Genomic DNA, 27,950 nt, shown 5'->3' with positions numbered 1-27,950 from the left:
GAAGAGAAACACTGATGTGAGAGCAAAACGTTGATGGATCCATTGCCCCTCACATGTGCCCTGATGTTGGGAATCAAACCAGTGCCTTTTCATTTTGTGGGATGATACCCAACCAACTGAGCCACACTGATCAGGGCCAAAATTTTTGTTTTAAAACAATCTTTTATAGATTATCCCATGGTGCGGGCCCTGAATGAATTAAAGAGATGTTCCACTTTACATTTTGTTTTTAAGTAAGTGTGAGGTTAAGTTTCTAGTACTTAAATTTCTCTAGTGAGGAATATTTCCATTTTTGTCACTGCTGTTACTATTTTTTGTCTGGGTTTTCAGGTGGTACTTTTAAGTGTTTTATGTTCACTGGTCAAAGTAAAGCAGGTTGCACTGCCTCCAGGTATTGAGCTGTTTTTTCTAAGTTAAAGTAGGAAAGCACCAATGTTAATGCAGTATTTTTGAGATTGAAGTATGTAAACCAAGATTAAAAGAAAAAGAATCAAAGAAAAAGAATTTGATACTTTTCTCCCTACTCATTAACTTTGCTAATCACAACTTAATCTCACCCTTAATCTTATCCTTTCAGTTTTGATTTTTATGTTTTTTCTTAACTTATTTTAACATTTTTTTATCCTCACCCAAGCACATGATTATTGATTTAGAGAGGGGGGGAGGGAGGGAGAAAGAGAGGGAAAGAAACATTAGTAGGAGAGAAAAACATCAATTGGTTGCCTTTTGTGCATCCTCTGACTGGGAGGACCCTGCAGACTTGTGTCCTGAATAGAATCGAACCTGCAACCTTTTGGTTTGCAGGACAACGCCCAACCAAATGAGCCACACCCTCCAGGGCCTTTCTAACTTATTTTAAATTCTTATCTTTGTTCTCTCTGCTATCAACCAGAGTGTGAGCCCTTTCTGAAGTGGGCCATTTTGCCTTATCAGCAGGGGTTTTTTTTTTTAACATTTTTTTCTATTAATCTTCCTAGCTTCTCCGTAGAAACTGAATATACCATCATTTCTCTTTCCTGTTTCCTGAATTTAACTTTGTCTGTCTTCTTTCAGCATAAGCTAAAGCTGGGAAGGGTGGGCAGACAGAATATCTCACAAAAGTGCCAACATTCAGAGAATACCAAAGCTAACATTGGTCTTTTGCTAGGTCCCCACTTCCTCTGTATTGTTTTTCTTGAGAACCAGTGGCCTTTGGCTAAATGAAACACCACATCTCACTAAAACCTGTGGGAAAGAAATAGGCTTTTCCCACCCCTCCTTAGTCTGATTCTTTCTCCCTTTCTTTTCTAGATCCCAAGTTTAAGTTTTACTTATCCCACACTTGACCAGAATAAAGGGTTATAACAGCTTTATTCCCTGGTCCAGATTTGTTCCTACTTTTTTAGCAGGCCCCCTTTCTAGGCTGTCCATCACAATACAAAAGAAACCTGTTCAAGAGCAGTGCATTGGTGGAAGGGGATTTCAGGATGTAAAATAAGTACAATTGTAGCCAGGGAAAATAGACATCTTTTAGTCAGTAAAGCAAGGCTTAAAACATTAATCCCTTAAAGCATTCCATGATATCATTTCTTTTTCAATCCAAAGACTCCTCTGTTTGGATTCATGGGTTTTGTCCTGCCTGTCATGCTTTCTTTCTCCATCACAGTCAGTTTCTTAGTTCTATCCTTTAATCCTAGAAAAGAAAATTCTTCCCTGAATGGACCTTGAGTCCATCCCTTTTGGTCTTTGCCCTGTTGTAACCTCCTTCTTGCTGAATTGGGATAGACTGTACTTCTGCCCTGTCCTTAAATGCATTTTTTCATCTGTTTCTCTATCTTCCCCACGCTGGGAAGACTTGGTTTATCTCCTTGGTCATGGGTTTTTCTATCTTCCCCACACTGGGAAGACTTGGTTTATCTCCTTGGTCATGGGTTTCTCTGATACCTCTCCTCTCCAGTCTTGCTTCCAGCTCTTCTAGTCCCTCTGCTCTTCTCTAATAAATTGTTTTAGCTGCTCATAGTTGTTTTCTTTAATGCTCTTCCCACCCAGAAACTGTTGAGACTGGCTGGATTTCATTCTTTCCCAACAATACAGTCCGTGTCATGCATGTGCATTTTTTCCAATATCATGATCTTGTCCTAGGTAGTTCTGTGATCTATTACCACATTTGTAATGCTCAAGGTCCTCTGTAAACACTTTAATACATGAGCCCTAGAAACAGGATGCAGTTAGCAAGAGGCTGTCTTATTTGCCTTGTATCTTAGTGCAATTCAAAGCCCAGAGTCCCTGCTTAATATTTTAAAGAGATGAATGGAGCCCTGGCAGGTATAGCTCAGTTAGTTGGAGCGTCGTCCAGTAACCAAAAAGTTGCAAGTTTGATTCCTCATCAGGACATATCCTTAGGTTGCCGGTTCCATCCCTGGCCCAGGCACAGACCAGAGGCAACCAATCAATGGTTCTCTCTCGCATCGATAATTCTCTCTCATTTTTCCTCTCTCTCTCTCTAAAACCAATGAAAAATGTCCTCAGCCCTGGCTGGTGTGGTTCAGTGGATTGAATGCTGGACTTCAAACCAAAGGGTTGCTGGTTCAATTCCCAGTCCGGGCACATGCCTAGGTTATGAGCCAGGCCTCCAGTAGGGGGCACATGAGAGGCAACCACACATTAATGTTTCTCTCCTTCTCTTTCTCCCTCCCTTCCCTTCTCTAAAAATAAGTAAATAAAATCTTTTAGAATAAAAAAGAAAAAATGACCTCAAGTGAGGTAAATAAATAGATAAATAAATGGATTACTTTTAAATTGAATAAATTTGATATACAACATTGTGCAAATTTAAGGAATACAATGATTTTTGATACATATTACATAATTTTAGTACAATATTGTCTATATTACACTGTACACTAGATCTCTTTGGCTTATTTACTACTTACTGCAAGTTTGTACATTTAAACACCGTTAGTCTTATCCTACTACACCCTGAGATTAATAGATCTTGAATTTTATTTCCAAGGTCTACGTATCAAAAAAAATAAAGATGCTTGTTAGACCTTTTCCTTGTCTAGTTTCTGATTTTATTTAATTGAAAGATAGTCTTTGTTGTCAAAGTTACCTCTTGCCGCTAATTTAAAAGTTTCTGAGTAACAAGAAGATAGCCTTGGCTGAGTGGCTTGGTTGGTTGGAGCATCATCTCCTGTACACCAAAAAGTTGCAGGTTCAATCCCTGGTCAGTATGCATATGGGAGGCAACTGATCAATGTTTCTCTCCCCCACCACTGTTTCTTCTCCTTCTAAAATCAATAAACATATCCTCAGGTGAAAAAATTAATAAATTAAATTTAAAAATTTAAAGTATAAGATACATTTTTAATTTAACATCAGTAGAAAGTTTTATTTTTATATAGCAATTGTTACAAATAAAGAGAGTGAATTTAACTATATGAGGCTGGAATTTATGCAATAATTTATTGTAAATTTTGAAATGCATTTCATTACTTTTGAAGCTAGCCCGTAGATTATAGTTATTCCAGTTGATGCATAGGAGATTGTTCCCTGGCAGCTGTCACCTGCTGATGCTTTATTTTATCAGGTGGGCTGCTGCAGTTTATTTATTTTTTTAACATTTTGCAGTTTTTATTTTTTATTGTTGTTCTATTACAGTTATCCCAATTTTACCCTGTTGTTCTTCCCTGCCACCCCCCACCCTGTTGTCCATGTCCATGGGTCATTTATACTAACTAGTTCTTTAACTAGGCCCTTCTCCTTCTTTCCTCCCTTATCCCCCATCCCCTCCCCTCCGGTCCCTGTCAGTTTGTTCCTTGTTTCCATACCTCTGGTTCTATTTTGCTCATTTGTTTATTTTGTTCATTAGGTTCCACTTATAGGTGAGATCATATGGTATTCATCTTCGCTGCCTGGCTTATTTCACTTAGCATGACGCTCTCCACTTCCATCCATGCTGTCATGATACATATTTATTCTAACAAGTTCCTGATGCAATATCAAAATGAAATGTTTCTAAGAAAATTAAAAGCTTAATCAACTGAAAGTTTGCGTGTTTTCAATAAAAAGATAATTTTTTACAAATGAACAAGTCCCTGGGTGGTAACACTAGAAGTAAGTTTACATATTCCCTTAGTGCCATTGCTTACTTCATTTCAAATAGGAGAAGAAACAAGTTCAGGGAAGTCACAGAGTTGGGTTGAGAAACAGCCTCCTGTAACTGCCCATGTTCTTGGCCTTTTACCAATGCTTCCCAAACTTGTCACTTCCTAGAGAGCCTGTTCTATGATCTACCATCCTCTTAGCCCTCTGCATGCACCTAAAATCCTGAATTTTGAAAAATGTCACCTACCAAACTGCATTTGTTAGATAAACTTACTGTATTTTGGGTAATCAAAAACAAAAGAAAGTTAGACTTTCTGACCAGTATGAGTTAACCCGTGGCCACACTGAGTTGATAGAATTTTTGCAAAGAAGGCCTTTTGGGAGGAGAAGTGGACATGTTACATAAAACTAAATTTAGGAAATAATGAAAATGGTTTATAGATTGACATTAATACAAATCTAATACTTCTTAGAGGCTTAAAGATCTGATGAGCTGAGGTAGCAATGAGGACCCCAGGTTCTGAACCACTGCTCTTTAACCTGCTATCTTGAAGCTTAAAATATAGTAGTTATTTGGATGGCTGAAAAAAAAAAGGAACATATTTCAGAGTGAACATGTTGAATTGATGCTTTTATTTCTTTTGCTTTTTGCATGTAGATTGAATATGAAAGGAAAAAGAAAGAAGATGGAAAACGAGCTCGAGCTGATAAGCAGTATGTTTTGGACATGCTATTTTCGGCTTTTGAGAAACATCAATATTATAACCTTAAGGACTTGGTGGACATCACAAAACAGCCTGTGGTATGTATATGTTCATATTGGCCCTTTAACTGTGTCCTTCTACATTAACAATGCATTACTGAAGAGAAGTGTGTCATATGTAATAAGTCCACCTATGCTAATGTCAGGTTTTATTTCAACACTCAGTAAAGATGTCTTAATGCAGTGTTTTTTTATAACATCAGCATTATTATTTTGAATTTTCAAGTATATTTAATATTAATAGGTCCATATGAAGAAAAGGTGAATTTATCCTTTTTTTTCTTAACTAATCCTTAACATTAAGCCTGAAATCTTTTTTTATATCATTTCTGTATACTTTTGTTCTCCTAGCTTCCTCCAAAAAAAGCTCAACTCCTTTCGTTAATTGGAAAATGTGTCTTAGAAGAATCATATTTCAATTAGAGTCATACTAGTCTGTCAAAATGAGAGAGTTTACTTCTGTAGACTGTTCTCTAAAGAATTTTTTTAATTCTATTTTTTAAACGGTTTTATTTATTTTGTTTGCTTGTTTGTTTTTAGATAGGGAGAGAAATATGAATATGTGGTTGACTCTCATGCACCCCTTACTGGGGACCTGGTCTACAACCCAGGCATGTGCCCTGATCAGGAACCAAAATGGCAACCTTTTGCTCCCCAGGCCTGCACTCTGTCCACTGAGCCATACCAACCATGGCTCTAAAGAATTTTTTAAAACTCAGAATCTACTAGCACTAATATTAGATCCTTTTAAACTAGCAGTATTGCCTCAAAGATACTTGTTGAGATTGTCATTAGGTTGGCATGTTCTCCATTTTTAATGCACAATTTTTAAAATGGGTGTTTTAAAAATCTTGCTTTTTATATAAATAATCACTTTTATTAATTCTCCAGACTTTTGTGCCTACTTGCTAATAATTTGTATTTCTAATCCATTTAAAACACTGGTAACAAGAAAGGAATCCAAATCCTTTCTGTAGCCTTTGACATTTCCTTCTGTTTATCTTTCTTATACTGTTATGCAAGCAAAGTATCAAATTGAATTATAACAGTATTTACTTAAAAGTTTTTTAGGAAAACCTTTTATTTTTTGTCCTTTTATCATTTGTCCACTTTGCCAGTATACTCAAGGCATATATTATTCTAACTGGCCTATTTATTTGCTTCAGAATATGTAACAAGATAACCAGTTTTTAAAAACTTTAACATAACCAAATTACTACTTACGAAAGGGCTTGCTACCTTTTTTTCAGATTTATTCAAAGCTATAGAAAATGATTCGTGAAACCACTTTCCCACTTCTGCAGAGATTTCTCTACTGTTGTACTTCAACCTTCTACTTTTTCATTAAGAAATTAATTTAAATTCCAAAAGATATAGCTTTTTTAAAAGACAACAGGAAAATACTCATTCTGCAGTATTATCAACTCATCTTAATGACTTCACTCCCTTTGGCATCAAAGCCTTAGAAATGGCATTCCAAGCTAGAAAAAAAAATTGAAGTAGAATAATTCACTAGCTAAGCTGTGTTTCTTATGGTTTTAATGAAGTTTATCTGTGTGTTATATATAAATATGAAAAGGTCAGTCCAGAAACTCTGAATGCAAGCGATATATTCTCATAGAGTAACACACAAATGTACATGTGTGAAATAGACATTTAAGGAGAAACATTCAGAAGGAAAAGAGTTTCCCTTAACATGGAATGGCATGTTTTAAAAGTTTTATTCATCTTGCATCAAAGAAAAGAGATAACTAGTAATTCTCTCAGTTTTGGTTCTTATAATTTTCATGTGATGGTACTCAGTGAATTTCTTATAGTAAAGCTTTCTTTAATTAATGGACTTTAGGGGATCTAGTAATCTGTTTATTAATATGTTCAAAAATTTATGGATTTTTCTGGGGAGCAGATCCATATTTATATCAGATTCTTAACTGAGGGCCTAACACCCTCAAAAAGCTTTTCATTCCCAGTCAGGGCACATGCCTGGGTTTTGCCTGTGGGGGCGGCGCATGAGAGGCAACTGCACATTGATACTTCTCTCCTTCTCTTTTTCCCTCCCTTCCCCTCTCTCTAAAAATAAATAAATAAAATTTAATAAATAAATAAATAAAAGGCCAAGCTCTGGTAACTGATGTAAAGTCAGAAACATGGTCAGTAACTTACCATTTACAGTTTAAATTTTGACTGTCTCCTCCCCTCTTTGGAAGTGAGGTATCAGAGGAATTCTGTTATTTTTGTTCCCTGGCAATTTTTGATCTGTCACCTTGAATGTGTTATGTCTAGTCTTTCTACATTTTATTATATCTTTAAAATAGAAGCATATGTAGCATTTCCTTCAAAATACAAACCAGTAGAAACTTTTATCTAATTGGTCCCTTTGAAACATTAAACGTCAAGACCATTTGAGCACTAACATACTCTTTGCTAGCACAGAACCCATTTACCAGTGTTTCTATCAAAAATGTCATCCAAAACCAGCTCTGATGATAACTTGAACCAGTTAATTTCCTTGTGCTACATCCATTGACTTTCATGTCCAGATGTAGGGAAACTTACCTTTAATTATTGATAATCCCCTTTAAATCAGCAGTCCCTAGTCATGTCAGTTGAGTGGATCCCTTTTTCAAATTCATAATGTTACTGAACAGTTTGCATGCTCTTATTAAAGTAAGTTCAAATCAACAGGAAAAACCAGGCAAAGATTTCTATGGCTTTGATTTTGAGGCAGCTTGATGCCCATATGTCAAGTTCCCCAGTTCAACGGGCTGTTGCTTATTTACACAAAGTAGGCTTTTAATAAAGTAGTGCATCGGTAAGGTAACGTTAAAGTAATCCTCATAGTTTGTCTTCAGACAGGCCAGAGTAAAGGCTTAAGTACAAGTAATTTAATTTTTTTATTAGATTTTTTTTTTAGGTTTTATGTGTTTATTTTTGGATAGCAGGGAAGGGAGGAGGAAAGAGAGGGAGAGAAACAGCAATGTGTGGCTGCCCCTCACGTGCCCCCTACTGGGGGCCTGGCCTGCAACCTAGGCATGTACCCTAGACTGGGAATTGACCCAGCAACCCTTTGGTCTGCAGGCCCGTGCTCAATCCACTGCACTACACCAGCCAGGGCTTAAGTAGAAGTGATTTAAACAAATCAGGAAGATATGGGGATTTTTAGGATAAAATGACTAGAATATTTGAATATTAAGAATTTCTCCTGTCAAATAAATAAAATTTTATTTATAAGTATATGCTATTCTAGATATGTGAATTAGTTGGGACTCTTAGTTGCAAGGAATAGAAACTCAACTTGAACTAGCTTAAACAAAAGTAGAATTTATTAGCTTCAGTAGCTAAGAAGTTTGGGAATGCATCTAGCTTTAAACATGACTAGATCCAGATACTAATATTATTTAGTTAGAACTGTCTCTTCTCATATCTCCATATCTCCCTTTATTGTTCTATGTTTGTTTGCATTGTTTTTATTCTTAAAGACAGGATCTTCCCGTGTGGTAACCAAAATGATCCCCTAAAGCACCTCATAGCTAGCAGCCTCTAAGCAAAAAGAGACTATCTGCCCTGATTATTCCAATAAAAACCCCAGGGAAGATCTTAGTGATGTAGTAGGGGTGGTATGTCCATTCCTAAACCAAGAGGATGGGGTAGGAGTACTCCACCAGCCAGGGCCCACCGCCTGGTACAGAGTTAACACCTAATCGATGTTAATCATTTTATTGTAATTTCAAGTTTAGTGTGTTCAAAACACAACTCTTGATTTCTGCACCCCTCCAAAGCTTCCCCCAGATTTCTCCATTTAAAGTGACAACACCATTCCACAAGTTGCTCAGGCCAGATGCCGCATATTCCTATATCCTCACATATGTGTGTATGTATACATACATACACACACACACGTGTCTCAGGATCTTTTTTTTTTTTTTAAGATTTTATTTATTTTTATTTTTAGAGAGAGGGGATAGAGGAGAGAAACATCAATCGGTAGCCTCTTGCACGCCCCCAACAGAGGACCTGGCTGGCAACCCCCAACAGAGGACCTGGCTGGCAACCCAGGCATGTGCTCTGACCAGAATCAAACCAGGAACTTTTCAGTCTGCAGGCTGCTGCTTAATCCACTGAGCCACACAAGCCAGCATTTGACTCAGGATCTTAAAGGCAACGGTAGTCTTTCTAATTTAAAAAGTTAGCAAATAAAAGTTGCCTAATAGTTTGAACCCAGTGTCCTGACTTCAGTCTAGGAATATCTCTTACCACATTGCCTCTTCTACATTCAGACATATAAATGTGTGTGACAAGCAAGGAAAATATTTTTCTAACACTAGGAATCCCTTTTTAATAAAAAATTTAAAAAGCTACTCTCTCAGGCAGATGCTTTCTAATTTCTCTGTTATTAAGAATCACCATCATTAATCTAAACCAGGTACATAGAGAATAGAATTTAAGCTTTATCTTAGTTCATTTACTTCCTAATCCACAGTAAAAATAGATATTTTTAAGTGTTTGAAACTCATTCCAAATTTAGTACTTAATAAATGTTGTTTTCTCTTTTTTCCCTCCCTGAATTTGTATCATTTCTTTTCTGTTCACATATCTTCTGTCAGTTCTCTCTTCGTTTTGCCAATAACTGAAAGTTTTTGTTGTTCTTTTTTTAAAGATTTTATTTATTTTTAGAGTGAGGGGAAGAGAAGGATCAAGAAAGGGAGAGAAACATCTATCGGTTGCTTCTTGCAGGCCTCCAACTGGGGATGGGGGCCACAACCTAGGCATGTGCCCTGACCAGGAATTGAACCAACAACATTTTGGTCTACGGTACAGCGCCCAATGCACGGAGCCATACCAGTCGGGGCTGGAAGTTTTTATTTTTAAATTATTGTGTATTGATTATGCTATTATACATGTCCCAATATTTCCTCCTTTGTCATTCCACCCAACATGCCCCACTACCTCAGGCCATCCACACACCATTGTTCATGTCCATGGGTCATGTTTATAAGTTCTTTGACTACTTCATTTCCTATACTGTAGTTTACATCCCCATAGCCATTCTCTGACTACCTATATGTACTTCTTAATCCCCTCACCTCTTCACCCACTCTCCCCCAGCCCTTCCCATCCGTCAACCATCAAAACACTCTCCATATCCATAATTCTCTGTTCTTGTCATTTGCTTAGTTTGTTTTTTAGATTCAGTTGTTGATAGATAACGTATTTATTGCCATTTTATTGTTTATAGTTTTGATCTTTTTCTTAAATACGTCCCTTTAACATTTCATATAATAATGGTTTAGTGACGATGAACTCCTTTAGCTTTACCTTTTCTTGGAAGCATTTTATCTGCCTTTCAATTCTAAATGATAGCTTTGGTGGATAGAATAATCTTGGATGTAGGTCCTTGCTTTTCATCTCTTTGAATACTTCTTGCCAGCCCCTTATTGCTTGCAAGGTTTCTTTTGAGAAATCAGCTGATAGTCTTATGGGAACTCCTTTATAGGTAACTCTCTTTTTTTGTCTTGCTGCTTTTAAGATTCTCTCTTTATCTTTAACCTTTGGAATTTTAATTATGATGTGTCTTGGAGCAGCCTCTTTGTATCCATCTTGTTTGGGACTCTGTGCTTCCTGGACTTGCAAGTCTATTTCCTTCACCAAATTGGGGGAGTTTTAGCTCATTACTTCAAATAAGTTTTCAATTCTTGGTCATCTTATTCTCCTTTTGGCACTCCTGATTCGAATGTTATATGCTTAAAGTTGTCCCAGAGGTTCTTAAGTCTCTCCTCATTTTTTTTGAATTCTCGTTTATTCTTTCTGTTCTGGTTGACTGTTTATTTCTTCCTTTTGTTCCATATCATTGATTTGAATCCCAGCTTCCTTCCCTTCACTGTTGGTTCCCTGTATGTTTTTCTTTAACTCACTTTGCATAGCCTTCACTTCTTACTTTATTTTGCCACCATACTCAACATTTCTGTGAGCATCCTGATCACCCGTGCCTTAAACTCTGCATCTGATAGATTGGCTATGTCTGTGTCACTTAGTTCTTTTTCTGCAATTTTAATCCATTCCTTCATTTGGGCCTTATCTACCTGTCTCTTCATTTTGGCAGCCTCCCTGAGTTTCTGTGTATTAGGTAAAGCTGCTTTGATTCCCATGCTTGGTGCACTTGTTATGTTATAAGGGATGGAGCCTTAGGTATTCATCAGGCCAGGGCAGCCCAGTTTGCCACTGTGGTGGAGGAGAGGTCAGAGAGGGCACAGTGCCTCTTGCTTGGCTCTCACCCTGTTTCCAGTCACTTCCTCCACTTCCCATAGCATCTGGTGCCCTTCTAGTTGCTGCCCTCACGCTGATTCCCAGAGTGGGTGAGTTTGTGGATGTTCTAGCACCCTGGGCCCTTTACACAAACTCTCCTGAGAGACCAGTGGTTTCTTCCACCACGCTAACCCCTACTGGTTTACAGCCAGAGGTTATGAGGCTTTATTTTCCCGTCACTAGAACAGTGGGTCTAGCTTGGGGCAGGGATCGCTCACTCCACAGTTGTCACTCCCAGTTTGTATCAACTGTATATTAGTGTGGGACTGCCCATTCCATGGGCCACTGCTGCAGCTGCCTGACCGCCACCAGCGCCTTGCTGTGCCACACTGCCTCCTCTCTGCGCCTCCTACCTGTGTGGATGATTGTTGCTTCTTTAAATCCTTGGTTGTCAGACTTCCATACAGTTTGATTTTCTGGCAGTTTTGGTTGTTTTTTGTCTTTAGACTATTTGTTATCCTTCGTATGGTTGTGCGAGGAGACAAAGTGACCATCTTAGGTGAGAGTCAACAAGATTCTCTATCTTTGACCTTTGGCATTTTAATTATGATGCGCCTTGGCATGGGCCTTTTTGCATCCATCTTGTTTGGGACTCTGTGCTTCCTGGTCTTGCACATCTGTTTCCTTCACCAGATTAGGGAAATTTTCTTTCATCATTTTTTCAAATAGATTTCCAATTTCCTGCTCTTTCTCTTCTCCTTCTTACACCCCTATGAGGTGAGTGTTGGACCTCTTAAAGTTGTCCCAGAGGTTGCTCACATTATCCACAGGTTTCTTTTGGATTCTTTTTTTCTTCTTACACTTCTGATTGGTAGTTTTTGTTTCCTTTTTATGTTCCGTATAATTGATTTGATTCTCACCTTCATCCACTCTACTGTTTCCCTGTAAATTGTTCTTTATTTCATACTGTGTCCTTCATTTCTGACTGGATCTTTTTTATGCTGTTGATGACCTCACAGGGTTCCTTAAGTATTCTTATACCAATGTTTTGGACTCTGCAGCGGATAGATTGCTTATCTCCCTTCTGTTTGGTTATTTTTGTGGAGTTTCGATGTGTTCTTTTAATTTGGGCCAAGTTTCTTTATCTGCTCATTTTGGCAGCCTCCCACTATTTACTTCTATGTATTAGGTAGAGCTGCTATGACTCTGTGTCTTAATAGCATGTCCTAATGTATCGGGTGTCTTGTAGGGTCCAGTGGCACAGCCTCCCCTATCACCCAAGCTGGGTACTTGAGATGTACCCTTTGTGTGCTGTTTGCAGACCAATGGGAGGGATTTACCTAGGCCAGTCAGCTGCAGGGACAGGCTGTGACCACTGATCACCAACCTCCACCCTCCGTGGAGGATCAGCTGTGCAGGGGCAGGGTGGTAGTGCTCAGACATGATCTGTAGCTGTCCACTGGGTGTGCTGGCCCTGGGATTTCCCAATTGCAGACCAATGTCAACCCACACTTATTTGCCCAGGGCCACCCTACCTGAGCTGTAAGCAATCTGAGATGACTTCTGCTTGTCCTGGGCTTGGAGATTGGCAAAGCCAAGCTATAAATCTAATCTGGCTGTCTCTAGGGCTCACTGAAGCCATCTGTTTCTTGTTTGATAGGTTTTAGGAGCCAAGGCCAACTATTCTTATGAAAAAGCAGCTTGGGTGGGCCTGTAAATTGGGAGGGGCAGAGCCTCTGGCAATCTCCAAGGCAGGTCACACAGTATTAGCCAGGTTGATGATGTCTCTGACATGGCATGACCTTACCAGCGCTGTTGGGGGAGAATTTAGCAAATTCTGTGACCTCTGCTCACCTTGATGCCAACACTTCAGTTTCTCCCTGTATACCATTGGAACCTTTCATGCTGCTACCCTGGTTCCAGACCTCAGAGGGAGTGAGTCTAAGTCCGTATGGGTACTTTAAGAGGAACTGCTTGGGGATCCAGGACTTTCTTCCACTGACTCAATACCCCCTGGTTTTTACAGCTAGAAGTTGTGGGAACTTACCTTCTTGACACTGGACTCCTGGGCTGGGGGACCTGATATGGGTCTGAGCCTCCTCACTCCCAAGTTATCATCCCCAGACTTTTATCCATGTCGGTATGGGACCAGCCTGTTCGTGTCTGCATCCCTCCTACCAGTCTGGGTAGATGTGGTTTCTTTAATTCTGTAGTTGTCAGACTTCCAACCATCTCAGTTTCATAATTATCAGGCTTCCATTCAGATCAATTTCTGACGTTCCTGAGTGATGGTTGTTCTACATTTTAGATGTAATTTTGATGTGGTTGTGCAAGGAGGTGAGCCATGTATGCCTATGCCACCATCTTGACTGAAAGTCCAAGACTCCTGTTTGCTTAAAATAATTATTTGCTAACTTACGAAGTGTGGAGCTTTAGTTAAAAGTTTTAGAATATGAGATGTCATACTAAAATAAATTATTAACTATGTTTAAATATAAATGGATGAAATTTAAATATTTATGAACTGTAATATTTTTCTTAAGAATAGAATGTTCATAGGAAACATTCAGTAGATCTACTACCAAGTTTATAATGGGATAGTAACGTTTTCTCTCATTTATTTTTTTTAAGATTTTATTAATATGTTTATTTTTAGAGAGAGGGGAAGGGAGAGAGAAAGAGGGAGAGAAAATCATCACTGTGTGCTTCTTGTGTGCCTCCCACTGCAGACCTGACCTACAACCCAGGCATCTGCCCTAACTGGGAACTGAACTGATGACCCTTTGGTTTGCAGGCTGGTGCCCGATCCACTGAGCCACACCAGCCAGGGCCGTTTTGTCTTTTGATATATGGTTTATTTCATCCTCTTTTAAATCTTTTTACCATATATTTTTTTAAGATTTTATTTATTTTTAGAGAGAGGGGAAGGGAAAGAGAGGGAGAGAAACGTCAAGGTGTGGTTGCTTCTTGCGTGCCGCCTACTGGGTACCTGGCCTGCAATTCAAGCATGTGCCCGGATTGGGAATTGAACTGGCGACCCCTTGATTTGTAGGTCGGCACTCAATCCACTGAGCCACACCAGCAAGGTTTCTTTTACCATTTTCTGAATGAGTTAAAAGTTGGGGTAAGTTTACTAACTTAACCAATTAAGTCCAGATTTTACTTGAGATATTATGTTGATAAAAGCAATATCTAACATAGGCACCCAGTAAACAAAATTTGGCATTTATTTATATACATAAGTTTCATAGAATTTTCATTTAAGCAGTAGGCATCAATATTTATATTTAATTTGAAAACTGTGAAGAGAGAACAAACATGGAGGCGTAGGTAGACACACTGCGCCTCCTCGCACAACCAGAACTGACAGAAAATCCAACGGCAAGGAAGTCCGACACCAAGGAGATAAAAAATAAACATTCATGCAGACCAGTAGGAGGGGCCGAGACGGGCAGCTGGGGCGGAGAGGACTCGCCTTGCCCTGGTGGGACCAAGACTGGCGGAGTGTGGGATGAACGGGGCAGGCAGTCCGACCACTAGCAGACCCTGTGGCCCCACATTTGTGCACAGATAAACCGGGACGAACGGCAGGGGAGTGAAGCAGACTGCCCAACCCAGGGCTCCAGCACAGGGAAATAAAGCCTCAAACCTCTGAGTGAAAACACTCGTGGGGGTTGGGGCGGCAGCAGGAGAAACTCCCAGCCTCACAGTTGAGGTCATTGGAGAGACCCACAGGGACCTAGAGTGTGCACAAGCCCACCCACTCGGGAACCAGCACCAGAGGGGCCCAATTTGATTGTGGGTAGCAAAGGGAGTGACTGAAATCGGGCAGAGAGTGGAGCAGGCGCCATTGCTCCCTCTCCACCCCTCCCCCACGTACAGAGTCACAGCACAGAGACCAGCATTACCCCACCCTGGTGCACACCTAAGGCTCCGCCCCTTTACCTAACAGGCGTGCCAACACAAAAAACATGGCCCAAATGAAAGAACAGATCAAAGCTCCAGAAAAGATACAACTAAGCAACAAACAGATAGCCAACCCAGCAGATGCATAGTTCAAAACACTGGTAATCAGGACGCTCACAGAATTGGTTGAATTTGGTCAAAAACTAGATGAAAAAATGAAGGCTATGCTAAGAGAGACAAAGGAAAATGTACAGGGAACCAATAGTGATGCGAAGGAAACTGGGACTCAAATCAATGGTGTGGACCAGAAGGAAGAAAGAAACATCCAACCAGAAAAGAATGGAGGAGCAAGAATTCGGAAAAATGAGGAGAGGCTTAGGAATCTCCAGGACATCTTGAAACGTTCCAACATCCAAATTATAGGGTTGCCAGAAGGAGAAGAGGAAGAACAAAAAATTGAAAACTTATTTGAACGAATAATGAAGGAGAACTTCCCTAATCTGGCCAAGGAAATAGACTTCCAGGAAGTCCAGGAAGCTCAGAGAGTCCCAAAGAAGCTGGACCCAAGGAGGAACACACCAAGGCACATCATCATTACATTACCCAAGATTAAAGAGAAGGAGAGAATCTTAGAAGCAGCAAGGGATAAGGACACAGTTATCTACAAAGTTCCCATAAGACTGTCAGCTGATTTCTCAAAAGAGACCTTACAGGCAAGAAGTATTCCAAGTCATGAAAGGCAAGGACCTACATCCAAGATTACTGTAACCAGCAAAGCTCTCATTTAGAATGGAAGGGAAGATAAAGTGCTTCTCAGATATTGTTAAGTTCAAGGAGTTCATCATCACCAAGCCCTTATTATATGAAATGTTAAAGGGACTTATCTAAGAAAAAGAAGATAAAAAACATGAACAGTAAAAATGACAGCAAACTCACACTTATTAACAACCACACCTAAAACAAAAACAAAAGCAAACTAAGCAAACAACTAGAACAGGAACAGAACCACAGAAATGGAGGTCACATGGAGGGTTATCAACAGGGGAGTGGGAGGGGGAGAGGGGGGGAAAGGTACAGAGAATAAGTAGCATAGATGATAGGTGGAAAATATACAGGGGGAGGGTAAGAATAGTGTAGGAAATGTAGAAACCAAAGAACTTACAAGTATGACCCATGGACATGAACTATAGGGGGGGAATGTGGGAAGGAGGGGGTGGGCAGGATGGAGTGGAGTGAGGGGGGTGGAAATGGGACAACTGTAATAGCATACTCAATAAATATATTTAAAAAAAGAAAAGAATAGAAAATTGCCATTACCCATAAAATCTTCCCCACTTTTCCAGTCCCTTTTGATTTAAAGGGAGGTAAAATAAGTTTCTAAGCTTGTTAATTGCTTTCTTCTGAATTCTTTATTTATTCCCTGAACAAGCTAGGACTTGTTTTTAGGCTTACCATTCTTGTGGAAGTTGTCTCAGGAAAGAAATCATTTTCTTTGCGTTGGTCTCTGAGTTAAAGGAAACATTATGGATTTAGATAAGTGTTTGAAGCCTTCCAGTTTCTCTGCCTGGGAAGGGGAACTGAGATACCAGAGGATAAGCCTGTAGGCAGAAGACCTTGTAGTACCAGCTGGGCTGGCTTTCTTCAGTTCTCTATTGCAGCTTTATAAGCTATTCTTTCTATATAGACTGTCCCAAAACAGATATTCTAATTCCATCATTTTTCCACTACATATGAGCTGATACACACAGAACTAGCCACTGTTGGACATATTACTGTACCCACGATAATTTAATAATTAAAGAGATGGTGTTTTATTAATTTGTTGTTAGACCTCAAGAGGTCTTTTTTTCTGCTCCCCCCTGCCCCCGGAACTGAAAACCTTTATTTTCAGTACAAGTTACACTGTATTTTTAAGTTATGGTTGAGTGGATTTTAGTATATTCACAGAGTCGCATATCTATTAACCAGTCGATTTTAGAACACTGTCTTCACTCCAGAGGGCAACTCTGTACCTATTAACAATCATTCCTCTTTTCCCCTTACGCTGGAACCTATCCAACTTCTGATCTGCGTTCTGTCTCTATAGATTTGCCTGCCCTGGACATTTCATATAAATGGAATCATATAGTACGTGATCTCTTATGACTGGCTTTTTTCATTTAGGCATCAATAATATTTTCACATTTTATCCATTTTGTGGCACGTGTCAGCATTTTGTTCTTTTTTATTGTCAAATAGTATACCATTATATGGTATAATTGTATACCATTATATACCAATATAACTTATTATATTCAAATAAGTTATACAACGTTTTGTTTATCCATCACTCATGAATGAGCATTTGAACTGTTTTCACTTTCTGACTGTTATGAATAAAGCTGCTAAGACCATTCATGTACAAGTTTATGTGTAAAGATAAGTTTTTATTTCTCTTGGGAGTAAAATTGCTGGATCATTTTGGTAACTTTTTAACCTGAGGAACTGCCAGATTGTCATCAACCCTTCTTTAATCCTTAGCCAGCAAAAACTTTTACTCTCTATTCCAACTATCATAAGGTAAGTAATGCTTCATCATTGGGAATGCTAGGTAATTTACGAAAATTCTCTCTTGGTAAAATTTGTACCTAGAGAGTCTTTTTGTGTGCCATTTAGTTTCTAGCAACATTTTCAAGTAAACAAATAATAACTATGAAAATTGGTATCTTCTTATATTTTTTTACGTTTCAAACTATACCTCACACCAAATGCGGTAATATAGTTGCCATGGTTCTACATGCAAGAAATCATATTTACATTCCAACTGGAATTTTATTTTTTTCATCTTTATCTATTAAGTTTTGGATATCTCTGTATTTTCCTTGTTAACAGTTTCAACGTTAAATATATATAGACATACACACACACTTTTTTCCCAGTTCAAAGCCATCATATCCCAGCCTTGGAATAACTACCCATATTCTAAGGTTATATTACATTCAGCATATAAATAATATAGTTTAGAAAGTATCATTAAGCAAGAGGTTAAAATTAAAGTTTTGTCCCAAAGGAAGGAAACTTTATTTAATGCAAACATGTCAATCTTTTGCCAAATCTAGATAGATGAAGTTGAATCTTTTGCCAAATCCAGATAGATGAAAATGACTTACCAGTACACAAATATTAATGCAGTAATGACTTGTTTTCTCAGAACTTGGATGAAGCCGTAAGGTAGGCCAGGGGTTGCAGGGTGGAGTTTGTGCTTTGACCATTTCATTACCCATCATCTCTCTGCTTCTTAAGAGTTTTACAATGAGAGGAATACAGCCAGTGGGACCCTGAGAGGAAGACAGGGCCAGGATCTAGTAGAAAAGCAGAGGTGAAACCAAAAAAGGAAAAAAGGAGAAAAATGCTGAGGTGGCCCATGTTCCATAGCTGTCCCCAGCATCACCTTCCCTCTCCTATTCACAGTTTTCTGTATGTAAAGCAGTCACCTTGCTTCACACCTTATGCCTAAAGTGTAGTTTATTTTTTTAATGCAAGAATTTTGTGCCTTGGAGCCACTAACATCTTCATCAGGAAGTTCTCTGTTGACCTTGCTTAAAGGAGTCACAGACACACACACAAAAATCACATAAACATGAAGTGATACTTTGACATTATTACAGAACTGGTAATGCCCCTCTTGCCCTTGGATCACTTTATAAGAAGCATACGCGTAGAGTGATTTCCCTTTGGTGACGGCATTAACCAGTGCTGTCGTTTTTGGTGTAGATTTGCATATTGCATATTCATTCCAATCTTCTTGGGAACCTTTTGTGAGTAGAAGTCTAGTAGAGTTGTATTATTGGCTTACTACTTTAAGCAGTATTACTTGATGATCAGCTTTCTATCAAAGGTAAATCTTTTTGATCTACTTCTAGGAATTATTTTCATAATGCTTAAGACTGAAATTCCTGATAAAATGAAATGCAGATAAATCCTCCATTTGGTTGGCAGAGAGTAGAAATGGCTGGGGTTAGAGGAAGGGAAGGAAGGAGAAAAAGACACTAAAATAGTGAGCTGTGGTGCCTTATGATTCTACATAGGTTTATCTTGATCTTGGAGAGGGATTAGGAATTTCATCTGTGGGTTTCTGGCTTTTTAGCCACCACAGTTGTGTCTTTACTCACAAATGCAAACTATATCCTGTCACTTCACTTCTTTGGTTCAGTGTGTGCTTTGCCTTTTCCTTCCAAGGAAGCTGTAATATTCTACCCCTTTTTTCTCCGCATGAAGACTTACTGTAAATACTCTCCCACACATCCCTTTGATGAAGAACTGCTGGACCTCAGCCAGTTTATTCAGATCTTGTTCTGCAGCACTGCACAGAGTCAGCAATTAGAAATCTCTAATTTTATATGACATAAAGGTGATCTGTTCAGTTCTAGACTCCTTTGTTTAAAATACAAGTAGGCAAAAGATCACATTAAAAAGTCAATGTTTAGAATAAGTAAGAGAAGGAGAAGTAGTTTTTCTTGATATCTGCACAGAATTACCATTCAATTCAAGTGATCAAATATATACCTTCAAACAACCTAACATCTTGACTCAGGCCGGGTTAGGTGCCCTTTCTCAGTGCTCCCATAATATCCTGTGTATATGTTCTTATTACTCTGCTTCTGTGTTATTTCATGATTGCCTGTTGTACACCCTAAACCTCCTGCCCCACATATCCTTATCTTAAACTGTAAACTCTGTGAGGATAAAAACTGACTTGTACCACTCTATCTGGCACATAGTAGGTGCTAAAATAAATATTTGTGTGAATATATGAGTTTTTAAAAAGGAAAGTTACTCTTCAATCCTATTGGAACCTTTAAGTTTCCCCCTCAGTTGGCTTTGTCTCCAACAATATTTTAGCACTATAATACAGATTTCAGTAATAAATGTTATTCAAATTCAGGTAAACAATTTAATGAATCAACTTTTATTTCTCCAGCTGGGTCATTGCCCTATAAGTTAATTAGAGCCTGAATTCTAAAAATGAAAAGAACTAGAGCCCTGACCAGTGTGGCAAAAGGTAGCTGGTTCGATTCCTGGTCAGGGCACATGCCTGGATTGCAAGTTCGGTCCCTGGTCAGGGTGTGTATAAGAGGCAACAGATGGGTGTTTCTCTCTCACATGGATTTTTCCCTCCCTTCTCCCTTCTCTACAAAAAATAAGTAAATAAAATCCTTTTTATTTATTTATTTTTTAATTTTTATTCAGTTACAATTGTCTGCATTTTCTCCGCGTCCCTCCACCCAACCCCAGCCAATCCTACCTCCCTCCCCCACCTTTACCCTCCCCCTTGATTTTGTCCTTGTGTCCTTTATAGTAGCTCCTTTTTAAAACAGAAAAGAACTAGAATTACCTTAGTTTATCCCTATACCTTGTAAGTCATATCCCCTCAAGCACCCCCTTCAATTCTCTTAGTTCCTTTGTTTACTCTTAAGCATACCCTGTCCATTCTGCATAAGTGGGCTAAGCCTCTGTAATGTGCAGGCAGGCACTATAATAGGAACATGGTTTGATGGGAGAGATAGACATTTAAATAAAGGGTTATAATATATCATGAAGACTATATTATTGAGAGCTGGGACTGTTAGGAAAAGTTTCCCTGAGAAAGTGACATTTGTGCCGAATCTTAAAGGATGAGGGGTTTAGATTTGGGGAGGGGGGATAAACATTACAAGAAAAGGGAACAGCATATGGAAAAAACTAGAAGCCTACAGACAAAGAAATGGCAAGTATATATAAAGGGAAGTATTAGAAGGTGAAGCCAAAGGTTAAAAAAAGCAGACCTGAGTGGATTCCTGCAAAGAGTTAGGAATTTAACCTATAGGCCTAAGGGGAAGTCATTGAAAAATTTTAAACAGAGGAATGATAGCATCTCACTGTTACCTGCTTGTGTCTTTCCTTCAGGGGTTTTCTGACCTTGTTTTTCCCTATCATTACTACTACTTTCTCAGCTAATGCTTGGTGCCAAGTTAACTCATTTGGTTAGAGTAAAATGGTCTTAGGTTGCAGTTGGTAATGTCATACAACTGTATATAAAAACTACATTTGGAAATGTAGAGGGTTGTCTTCCTCCCCCCAACCCCCTGCCAAAAAAAAAAAAAAAAAAAAATCTACCATGGCTAGATAATGTGACCCTAATCCCGACTTGTTACCTAATGTAATAAATTGATAGTCTATGAATATGTCATTCCATGCTTATTGCAAAAAGGAAAAAAAGTGACGTTTTCTTTTAAAAATAAATGTTCCATAACCTTTTGATACACTAGTTTAGTAAAATAAAGGTGGACTACACATGAAAGCAACTGAATTTTTACACTTAAGACTTTCTTAATATTTTGTGTTTAACCCTTTTTTAGGCTTTTCATGTTCTATATTTAGATTATAAATGGGCACACTAGACTTGAAATCAAGAGAGCTTCTATCAGGCAACCGTAGTACTCATGGTGATTGCTCTGTTCATTTTTGACACATTGCATCCACAGAGCAATGTGGATGCAATGACACAGAGCATCCACAGTTGCATGATTGTGCACAGGGTCTTAGCCAGTCTCACAATAAATCATTCTTTGCAGTTTTACAAAGATGTCATTCTTGGCATCTAAACTGAAGATCATTTGTGGCCAATCCATCATTTTCCATTTATGAATTCTGTTTAATTAGTAGTTTATGAGGTGTCCCATTTTCTAAATGTAATTTGAAGTGACAGATGGCACACATGCACATGACCTGGATGTCTCAAGCCTTTTGGCTTACTCATGCACAAGGGTCCTTTGGTAAAGCCAGCTGCAGGACTGGGAGGCCCACAAGCCTCCTCCTGGGGAAACCCAAACCTCATTTGATTCATTGCTGCCACCTGCTGGGAGCTGGCCGCAGAAATGGGAAAGCTGCTCACATGGTAGAACTGAGCCCACCGAGGGCCACAGAAGGAACTCGTGTGCACGTTGTTCCAGTGCTAATCAGCTGCCATTTCTAGGTGACAACCTACTCCTAAATAAGAGGACTTTATAAACTGTAGAGTATTATACCAATGTAAGGTGGTGTTAGGTTACGTTGGTTAATGCATAATCTCCAGCAATGATGGGGTTCAGAGAACACTTCAGAGACTCAAAAATCCTAGAATATTAGAGCTAGGAGAATCCTTAGAGCAGATGCTGTGGAACTTGAGTAAAATCAGAGTCTCTTAGGGGCTTTTGGAAATGCAGATACTCGGGCCTGGCCCCAGAGAGTTTGATTCAGTAGGCCTAAAATGGGGCTTATTTAACAAGCATCCCATGCGGTTCTGATGCAGGTAGTCTAGCACCGCACTCAAGAAGGGCACTGCCTTAAACACTATCTAGGTAAGAGCTTATCAGTCATTTTTCTAATCAGTGCCTCATTTCAATAAATAAAGTGTTAACATCTTTCATCAAAGGGATAAGTCACTATAATACTGTAACTGGTTTTTTGAAACATACACACAAACATTATTTTTGGATTGGTTTGTTCTGTAGCAGGAAAAAACAATCACTTCTAAATGATTAACTTTTCTGTCTGCTCCAAGAAGGAGGTAAAGTACTGTAATTTATACTGGTTTAGAGTGGATGCTTTTGGCCTTGGACATTGGCAAGCAGAGGTAGGATTTAGTATTACATTTATCATAGCCATCATTTCCATGAACCTAGTCATCATTTGGTATTAGTATCTGTTGAATTTTCAGGAACCTGAAATACCAGAATGCAGAGTTCTGTCCTGCAATAGCTATCTGCTTGCCTCGTTCCTTTCTTCAGAGGAGCCACACACAACAAAGCTGCAGCCCCAGGATTTTAGGATGACTTACTATTACTTCTTATCCTCACTCGGTCTTGACAAGCTTCGCCAAGATAACAATAGTAAAGACAAAAATGACTTTCCTTATTACACAGGAAAAATAAGTGATCTGAGAGCAAATTTGAAAACTCGGTGTAGAACTGAGAATTCTGGATACCTGTCATGTGCTTGCCTCATAGAATATTATTGTTCCAAAAATATTTGTCATGTTTATGTGCCACTGCTTCTGAAATGACTGGTTCAAAAATCACTCTCTCTGTGAACTGAGGCCACTGAACTCAGGGGCAGGTTACACTTGGTGTACAGGTCATCTTAGTAAGCATTGGGCACCAGTAATTTTCTAAGCTTTTCTTAATTCTCAGGTTGTCATTCAGGACTTCCAACCTCTTTAATGTAGATGATCATATAGCAAATGCAGTTATCATATATTGCATGTGTAGAATCGAGAGGCAGTTTATTGAACCTCTTCATAGAGAAACCTTGTTGCACTTAGAGGCTCATAATTTTTATTTCTTATAAAATGTGGTTTGGTGTATCATTTTATGTTAAATTTTGTTTCCTGCCTTCACAATCTCATCTCTTTGGGGTTTTTGTTTGTTTGTTTTGGGTTGTTTTTTTAGGGCTACCTGAAAGAAATCTTAAAAGAAATTGGTATTCAAAATGTAAAAGGGATCCACAAAAACACATGGGAGCTGAAACCAGAATACAGACACTATCAAGGAGAAGAAAAGAGTGATTAAGAAGACTCTCAGCCAGCATGCTGACAGAACTCAAGGGTGATGTGTTAAGCATACTGCGTTGGTACTTGAGCACTTGAACACCATCTGTTACAGCGGTAAAATGACTGATACTATAATTTCTCTAGGTAAATTTTTTAAACAATAATTCTTGAAAAGTTACTTGTTTTTTGAAGAGAAATAACAAATTTATTTATAGGCTTAACTTGTATTAAATCATATTATTCATGATGGGGATAAGAGGTTATGTAATTAAAGCAAATCAAGGAAATAACTATCCACGGAGATAAATATTTTTCTGTATTATTTGATTTTTTAACAGCAGAACACCAGAATGTTGAGGTTGAGTGCCACTGCACTAAGAAAATTTTTATCCTTGCATTCTCACTGTAAAATAAATCCTGATTAAGGAAGGTGGTCCCGTTTTCCTTCCCCGCCTCCAGTTGTCTTATCCTGCTTTGTTCTGGTGTGGGAAGCAAACCATTTCCCCATTGTCTTCCAATTCTTAATTATTTGAGACTTGGTGTCAGGAAGCAAGTGGATAATGGTGTGATAAATCTGTGTAGGACTGAGAATTCTTGATGCCTGTTGTGTACTTGGTTTGTAGCATATAACTTTTCCAAAACCTTGTCTTTTTATGTTTGGAACTGCTCTGAAACACACCTGTGTCTTCTACCCCTGCCTTTTGTTTTTGTGGTGACAGTGCCTACCAGGTGGAACTTGGTGGCTGCTAATAGCATTTCCATATCAGAGCTGTGTGTCATTTGAAGTCATACTTTGATACTTCTGCAAACCTGTTTTTTTTTCAGCTTATTTTAGTTACCTTTAGCTCATCATACCTGACAGTATCTGCTTGAGTCTTTTAAACACTTAGAGTCTCTTAAACACTTGTTACCTTTCAATAGGATAGCTAATCTGTGTGGTAGACTGGTGTCATTCCTGATTAGTTTTTTGGAATTGCTTTCTTAATCATTACTAAAATATTGGCCGTGGAAGAGATTCCCTTCTACCTGTGTTTCCATATTCTTTCTTTTCATAAAGATTTTTTGTTGTTGTTTATTTTTAGAAAGCGGGAAGGGAGGGAGAAAGAAAGGGAGAGAAACATCTATGTGGAAGAGATACATCAATTGGTCACCTCTCATGCACCCCCTACTGGGGATCGAGCCTGCAGCCCAGACATGTGCCCTGACTGATAATCAAACCAGTGATCTTATGGTTCACAGGCCGGGACTCAATCCACTGAGTCACACCAGCCAGGGCTGGTTTTATTCTTTTATTTCAGGACTCTCTTACTCTGATAACATGCTTTTGACAACCAGAAATGAGGAAGTAAAAATCCTAAACCCTAAACCATTGTGAGATTGAGAGAAAGGCTGATATACCTACAGGAAGGCCTTATATAATAGCTGAGATTGTTAAAACTCAGCCAGTACACGCATTTAGGGCATGTTTTAACTGTCAAAATGTAATAAGATTATGATTTCTGGGCATTGGAAAGATTTTAAATTACATGTTGCCACAGTAACTTCTAAGGTGATACATCTTAAAAAAGAAAACAGAATTTGCTCTGTTGTATTATAAGCAGCTCTTGTGGGTTTCAGCAGAGTTGCAGTTCTTCAGGATCTGTGAACAAATTTTCATTGAAGCATATTTTGATCAATGTTGGTATACATCAGTGAAGTAAGAGTAAACACTTTTCAGGTCCTTATGTGCCTGACAATGTGTTAAATGCTCTAAAATATCTCATAAAATCCTCAGAAATAATGCTGAGAAATAATGTCCATTTTATAGAACTTTCCTGCCCACCATACATACCTTTATGAGTACTGCTCCCTCTTTGGAGGAATGCTACCCTTAGGGCAAAGTGAGTACGAAAGTATGCTTACTTTCCCAGAACTTGCCCTCCCCTACACCCCCAATCTTATCTCCGGCAGCCGTGCTTGAATCTGTGCATCTAAACACCCCTGCCCACCTCCCTTCTTTAAAGTGAAGGTCCTTTTGCTAAAATTTGAATTTCTGTTATACTTCAAGTACCCGGGTAGGATGTGTGATGTGTGACTTTAGAGTGGATTCTTTTAGACCTCCATCGGAGTTAAGGAGCCCAGTGGAATATGACAGGGGATGGGGCACTGAGCTGAAGGGGAGCTGCCTTGGATTAAGACTTTGTGTGCTGCAGACACCCCTTTCATATCAATACATTGGCCATCTTCCCTATCATTTTTGTAAGAGTCCAGGAGATGATAAGGTGCTTCTCTTTTTGATTGAGTTTTCTTTCTGACGTATGTCCAGAGCAGGTTCCTGAGTATAGTTTCATTTGCATAATGTGTGACAGGAAGTATGAGAGATCACTTTTGAACGTGACTTTTCACATACTCACATTCTTCTTCCTACTTTGAGCAGGTACCACCGTCCATAACACAGTTGTGTGATGCAACTTCTGACAGATGAGCAGTGTGAGCCTTTAATAGTTGATTTTAAGAAAATTAAGTTTTTTTAAAGATTTTATTTATTTTTAGAGAGAGGGGAAGGGAAGGAGAAAGAGAGGGAGAGAAACAGCAATGTTTGGTTGCCCCTCACGTGCCCCCTACTAGGGACCTGGCCCTAAACCCAGGCATATGCTCTGACTGGGAATCGAATCAGCTACCCTTTAGTTTTCAGGCTGCACCCAATTTACTGAGCTACACCAGCCAGGGCGAAAATTAAGAGTTTTTATCTGATTTTGTTAGAAATCATCTAAATTAAGAACTTTTTAGATGCTTTAGCTTACAGTTTAAAGCAGATTCTTTGAAGTAATTTAGGCTTAAATTTTAGGTTTTTAAAGAATTATTTTCTTAAAATTTACCATATTTTTAAATGTTGAAATTTGTATTTGTAAGGTCTTAAGAAGATAGAGGTTTTTTGTTTTTGTTGTTTTGTTTTGTTTTGTTGTGTGTGGAAATGTAAGTACACCAAAAGAATATGTTACTGGACTAAAAATGTTAATTTGGTATGTTCATGGAACACAGTGGCTGTTTATTTGGCAAGTAGTCATTGACCATGAATATATTCCAGGCACTGTGGGATATGAACGCATAATAGTCTAGTGGAAAATAGAGAGTGTAGAAAGGTAACAATGCCATGTGGGTCCTGAAGTGTGAACTTAGTGTTACAATTAATCAAAATATTCCAGTTAATTCATCGTTGCCATTTAGACTCTACGTGGATTTCCAACTTTTAAAGCATTTAAATGCAGTAATATATACTTAATTTTAAAACTTCCTTGAATATAATGTAACCATTGATAATTTATAAGACACAACAGGATTTACACAATGCCTAAGAATCACAATTATGAATACATACAGTGGAAGTCTACAATATATCAATCTCATTAATAGAAAGGTGAATTAGAGAGTTTACTGGGCTAGTGCTCATGACATTTAAGCCTTACTTCTGATTGCCACTCTAGTTTCTCCCCTTGAACAAAAACCTGTGAACCACTTCGGCCATTCATTCATTCAGTGAAAAATCCACAGAAATGCCCGTTGTATGCCAGGCAGCAGGGGTAAAGGTGATGGGCGTTTGTGGTAATGTGCCTTATATGCTACCAGTTCTTTTCCTACTTGACTAAGTAAGCAAGAAGAATAATAGTTTTTGTTTGTTAGACCCTTATTATGTATGGGCACTGTGCTAAGCACTGGACTCAAAACTCATTTAATCCTCACGTCAACCTTACAGCATAGGTTCTCTTCTTACCCGTGTTTCATAGATGTTCAGGTACTAAGAGGCTAAAGAACCTGGTCATACAGTCGTCAGGGTCAGAGCTGATTCAGATCCTAGAACGTCACTCTGGAGCACAGGCTCTTAGTTACCCGTATGTATATATAAATCATGGGTGCTACTTGCTGATTACCCACAGCTGTAATTTATTTGCCCAGAGTCTTTCATGGTTGGGTTTTGTTTTAATAATTATTAAGATATAATTTACATATCTCTCTCACATTTGACTTCTCCTCACTAATGGGTAACAGAATCTCAAGAGTTACCATTCCTGAATCAAAGAAAAAGAGTGGATTCTGAATTCTACCTGAGTTGTTTTGACTTTAGAGATTTGGTTTGCAGTTCTTGTTCAGGTTCTGGAGTCTCTTAGTTGTGGAATGATACTCCTTTTTTTTTTCCTGCTCTAGATTCAGATGAGCTGTTTCCCAGAAATGATTGCAGATGATCAGTATACTAGATTTACTTACATCCTAGACCACCCAGTGAAAGTCAGTCCCACACTCATGAGAGAGTTGTTGACTTGGCTGATCACAGGGGAAGGTCTGTGCCATGGCTTAGTGAGCACATAGGAAGTCTTATTAGCTTGAGACTGCCGATATGAGAATTAAGAGCTGAACAGATAAAACAGC

At 38.7% G+C, this 27,950-nt stretch overlaps 1 protein-coding gene across 2 annotated transcripts in view; it reads left to right on the top strand.

Annotated features, from left to right (window-relative positions):
- The window catches only part of GTF2F2 (general transcription factor IIF subunit 2), a 169,488-nt gene extending 142,434 nt beyond the window's left edge, over nucleotides 1–27,054 (top strand). For both annotated transcript variants that reach the window (XM_024569570.4, XM_045202408.3), the window contains 2 exons: nucleotides 4,745–4,888; nucleotides 23,446–27,054. In XM_024569570.4, coding sequence (XP_024425338.1) covers nucleotides 4,745–4,888; nucleotides 23,446–23,565 — 264 coding nt within the window. In that variant the 3' untranslated portion in view covers nucleotides 23,566–27,054. The remainder of the gene's footprint in view (nucleotides 1–4,744; nucleotides 4,889–23,445) is intronic.
- Nucleotides 27,055–27,950: the final 896 nt, after the last annotated feature.

The sequence above is a fragment of the Desmodus rotundus genome, chromosome 13, assembly GCF_022682495.2.
Source record: "Desmodus rotundus isolate HL8 chromosome 13, HLdesRot8A.1, whole genome shotgun sequence".
Lineage (NCBI taxonomy): Eukaryota > Metazoa > Chordata > Mammalia > Chiroptera > Phyllostomidae > Desmodus > Desmodus rotundus.
The sequence above is the reverse complement of the archived record's forward strand: the minus strand, read 5'-3'. Positions and strand labels throughout refer to the sequence as shown.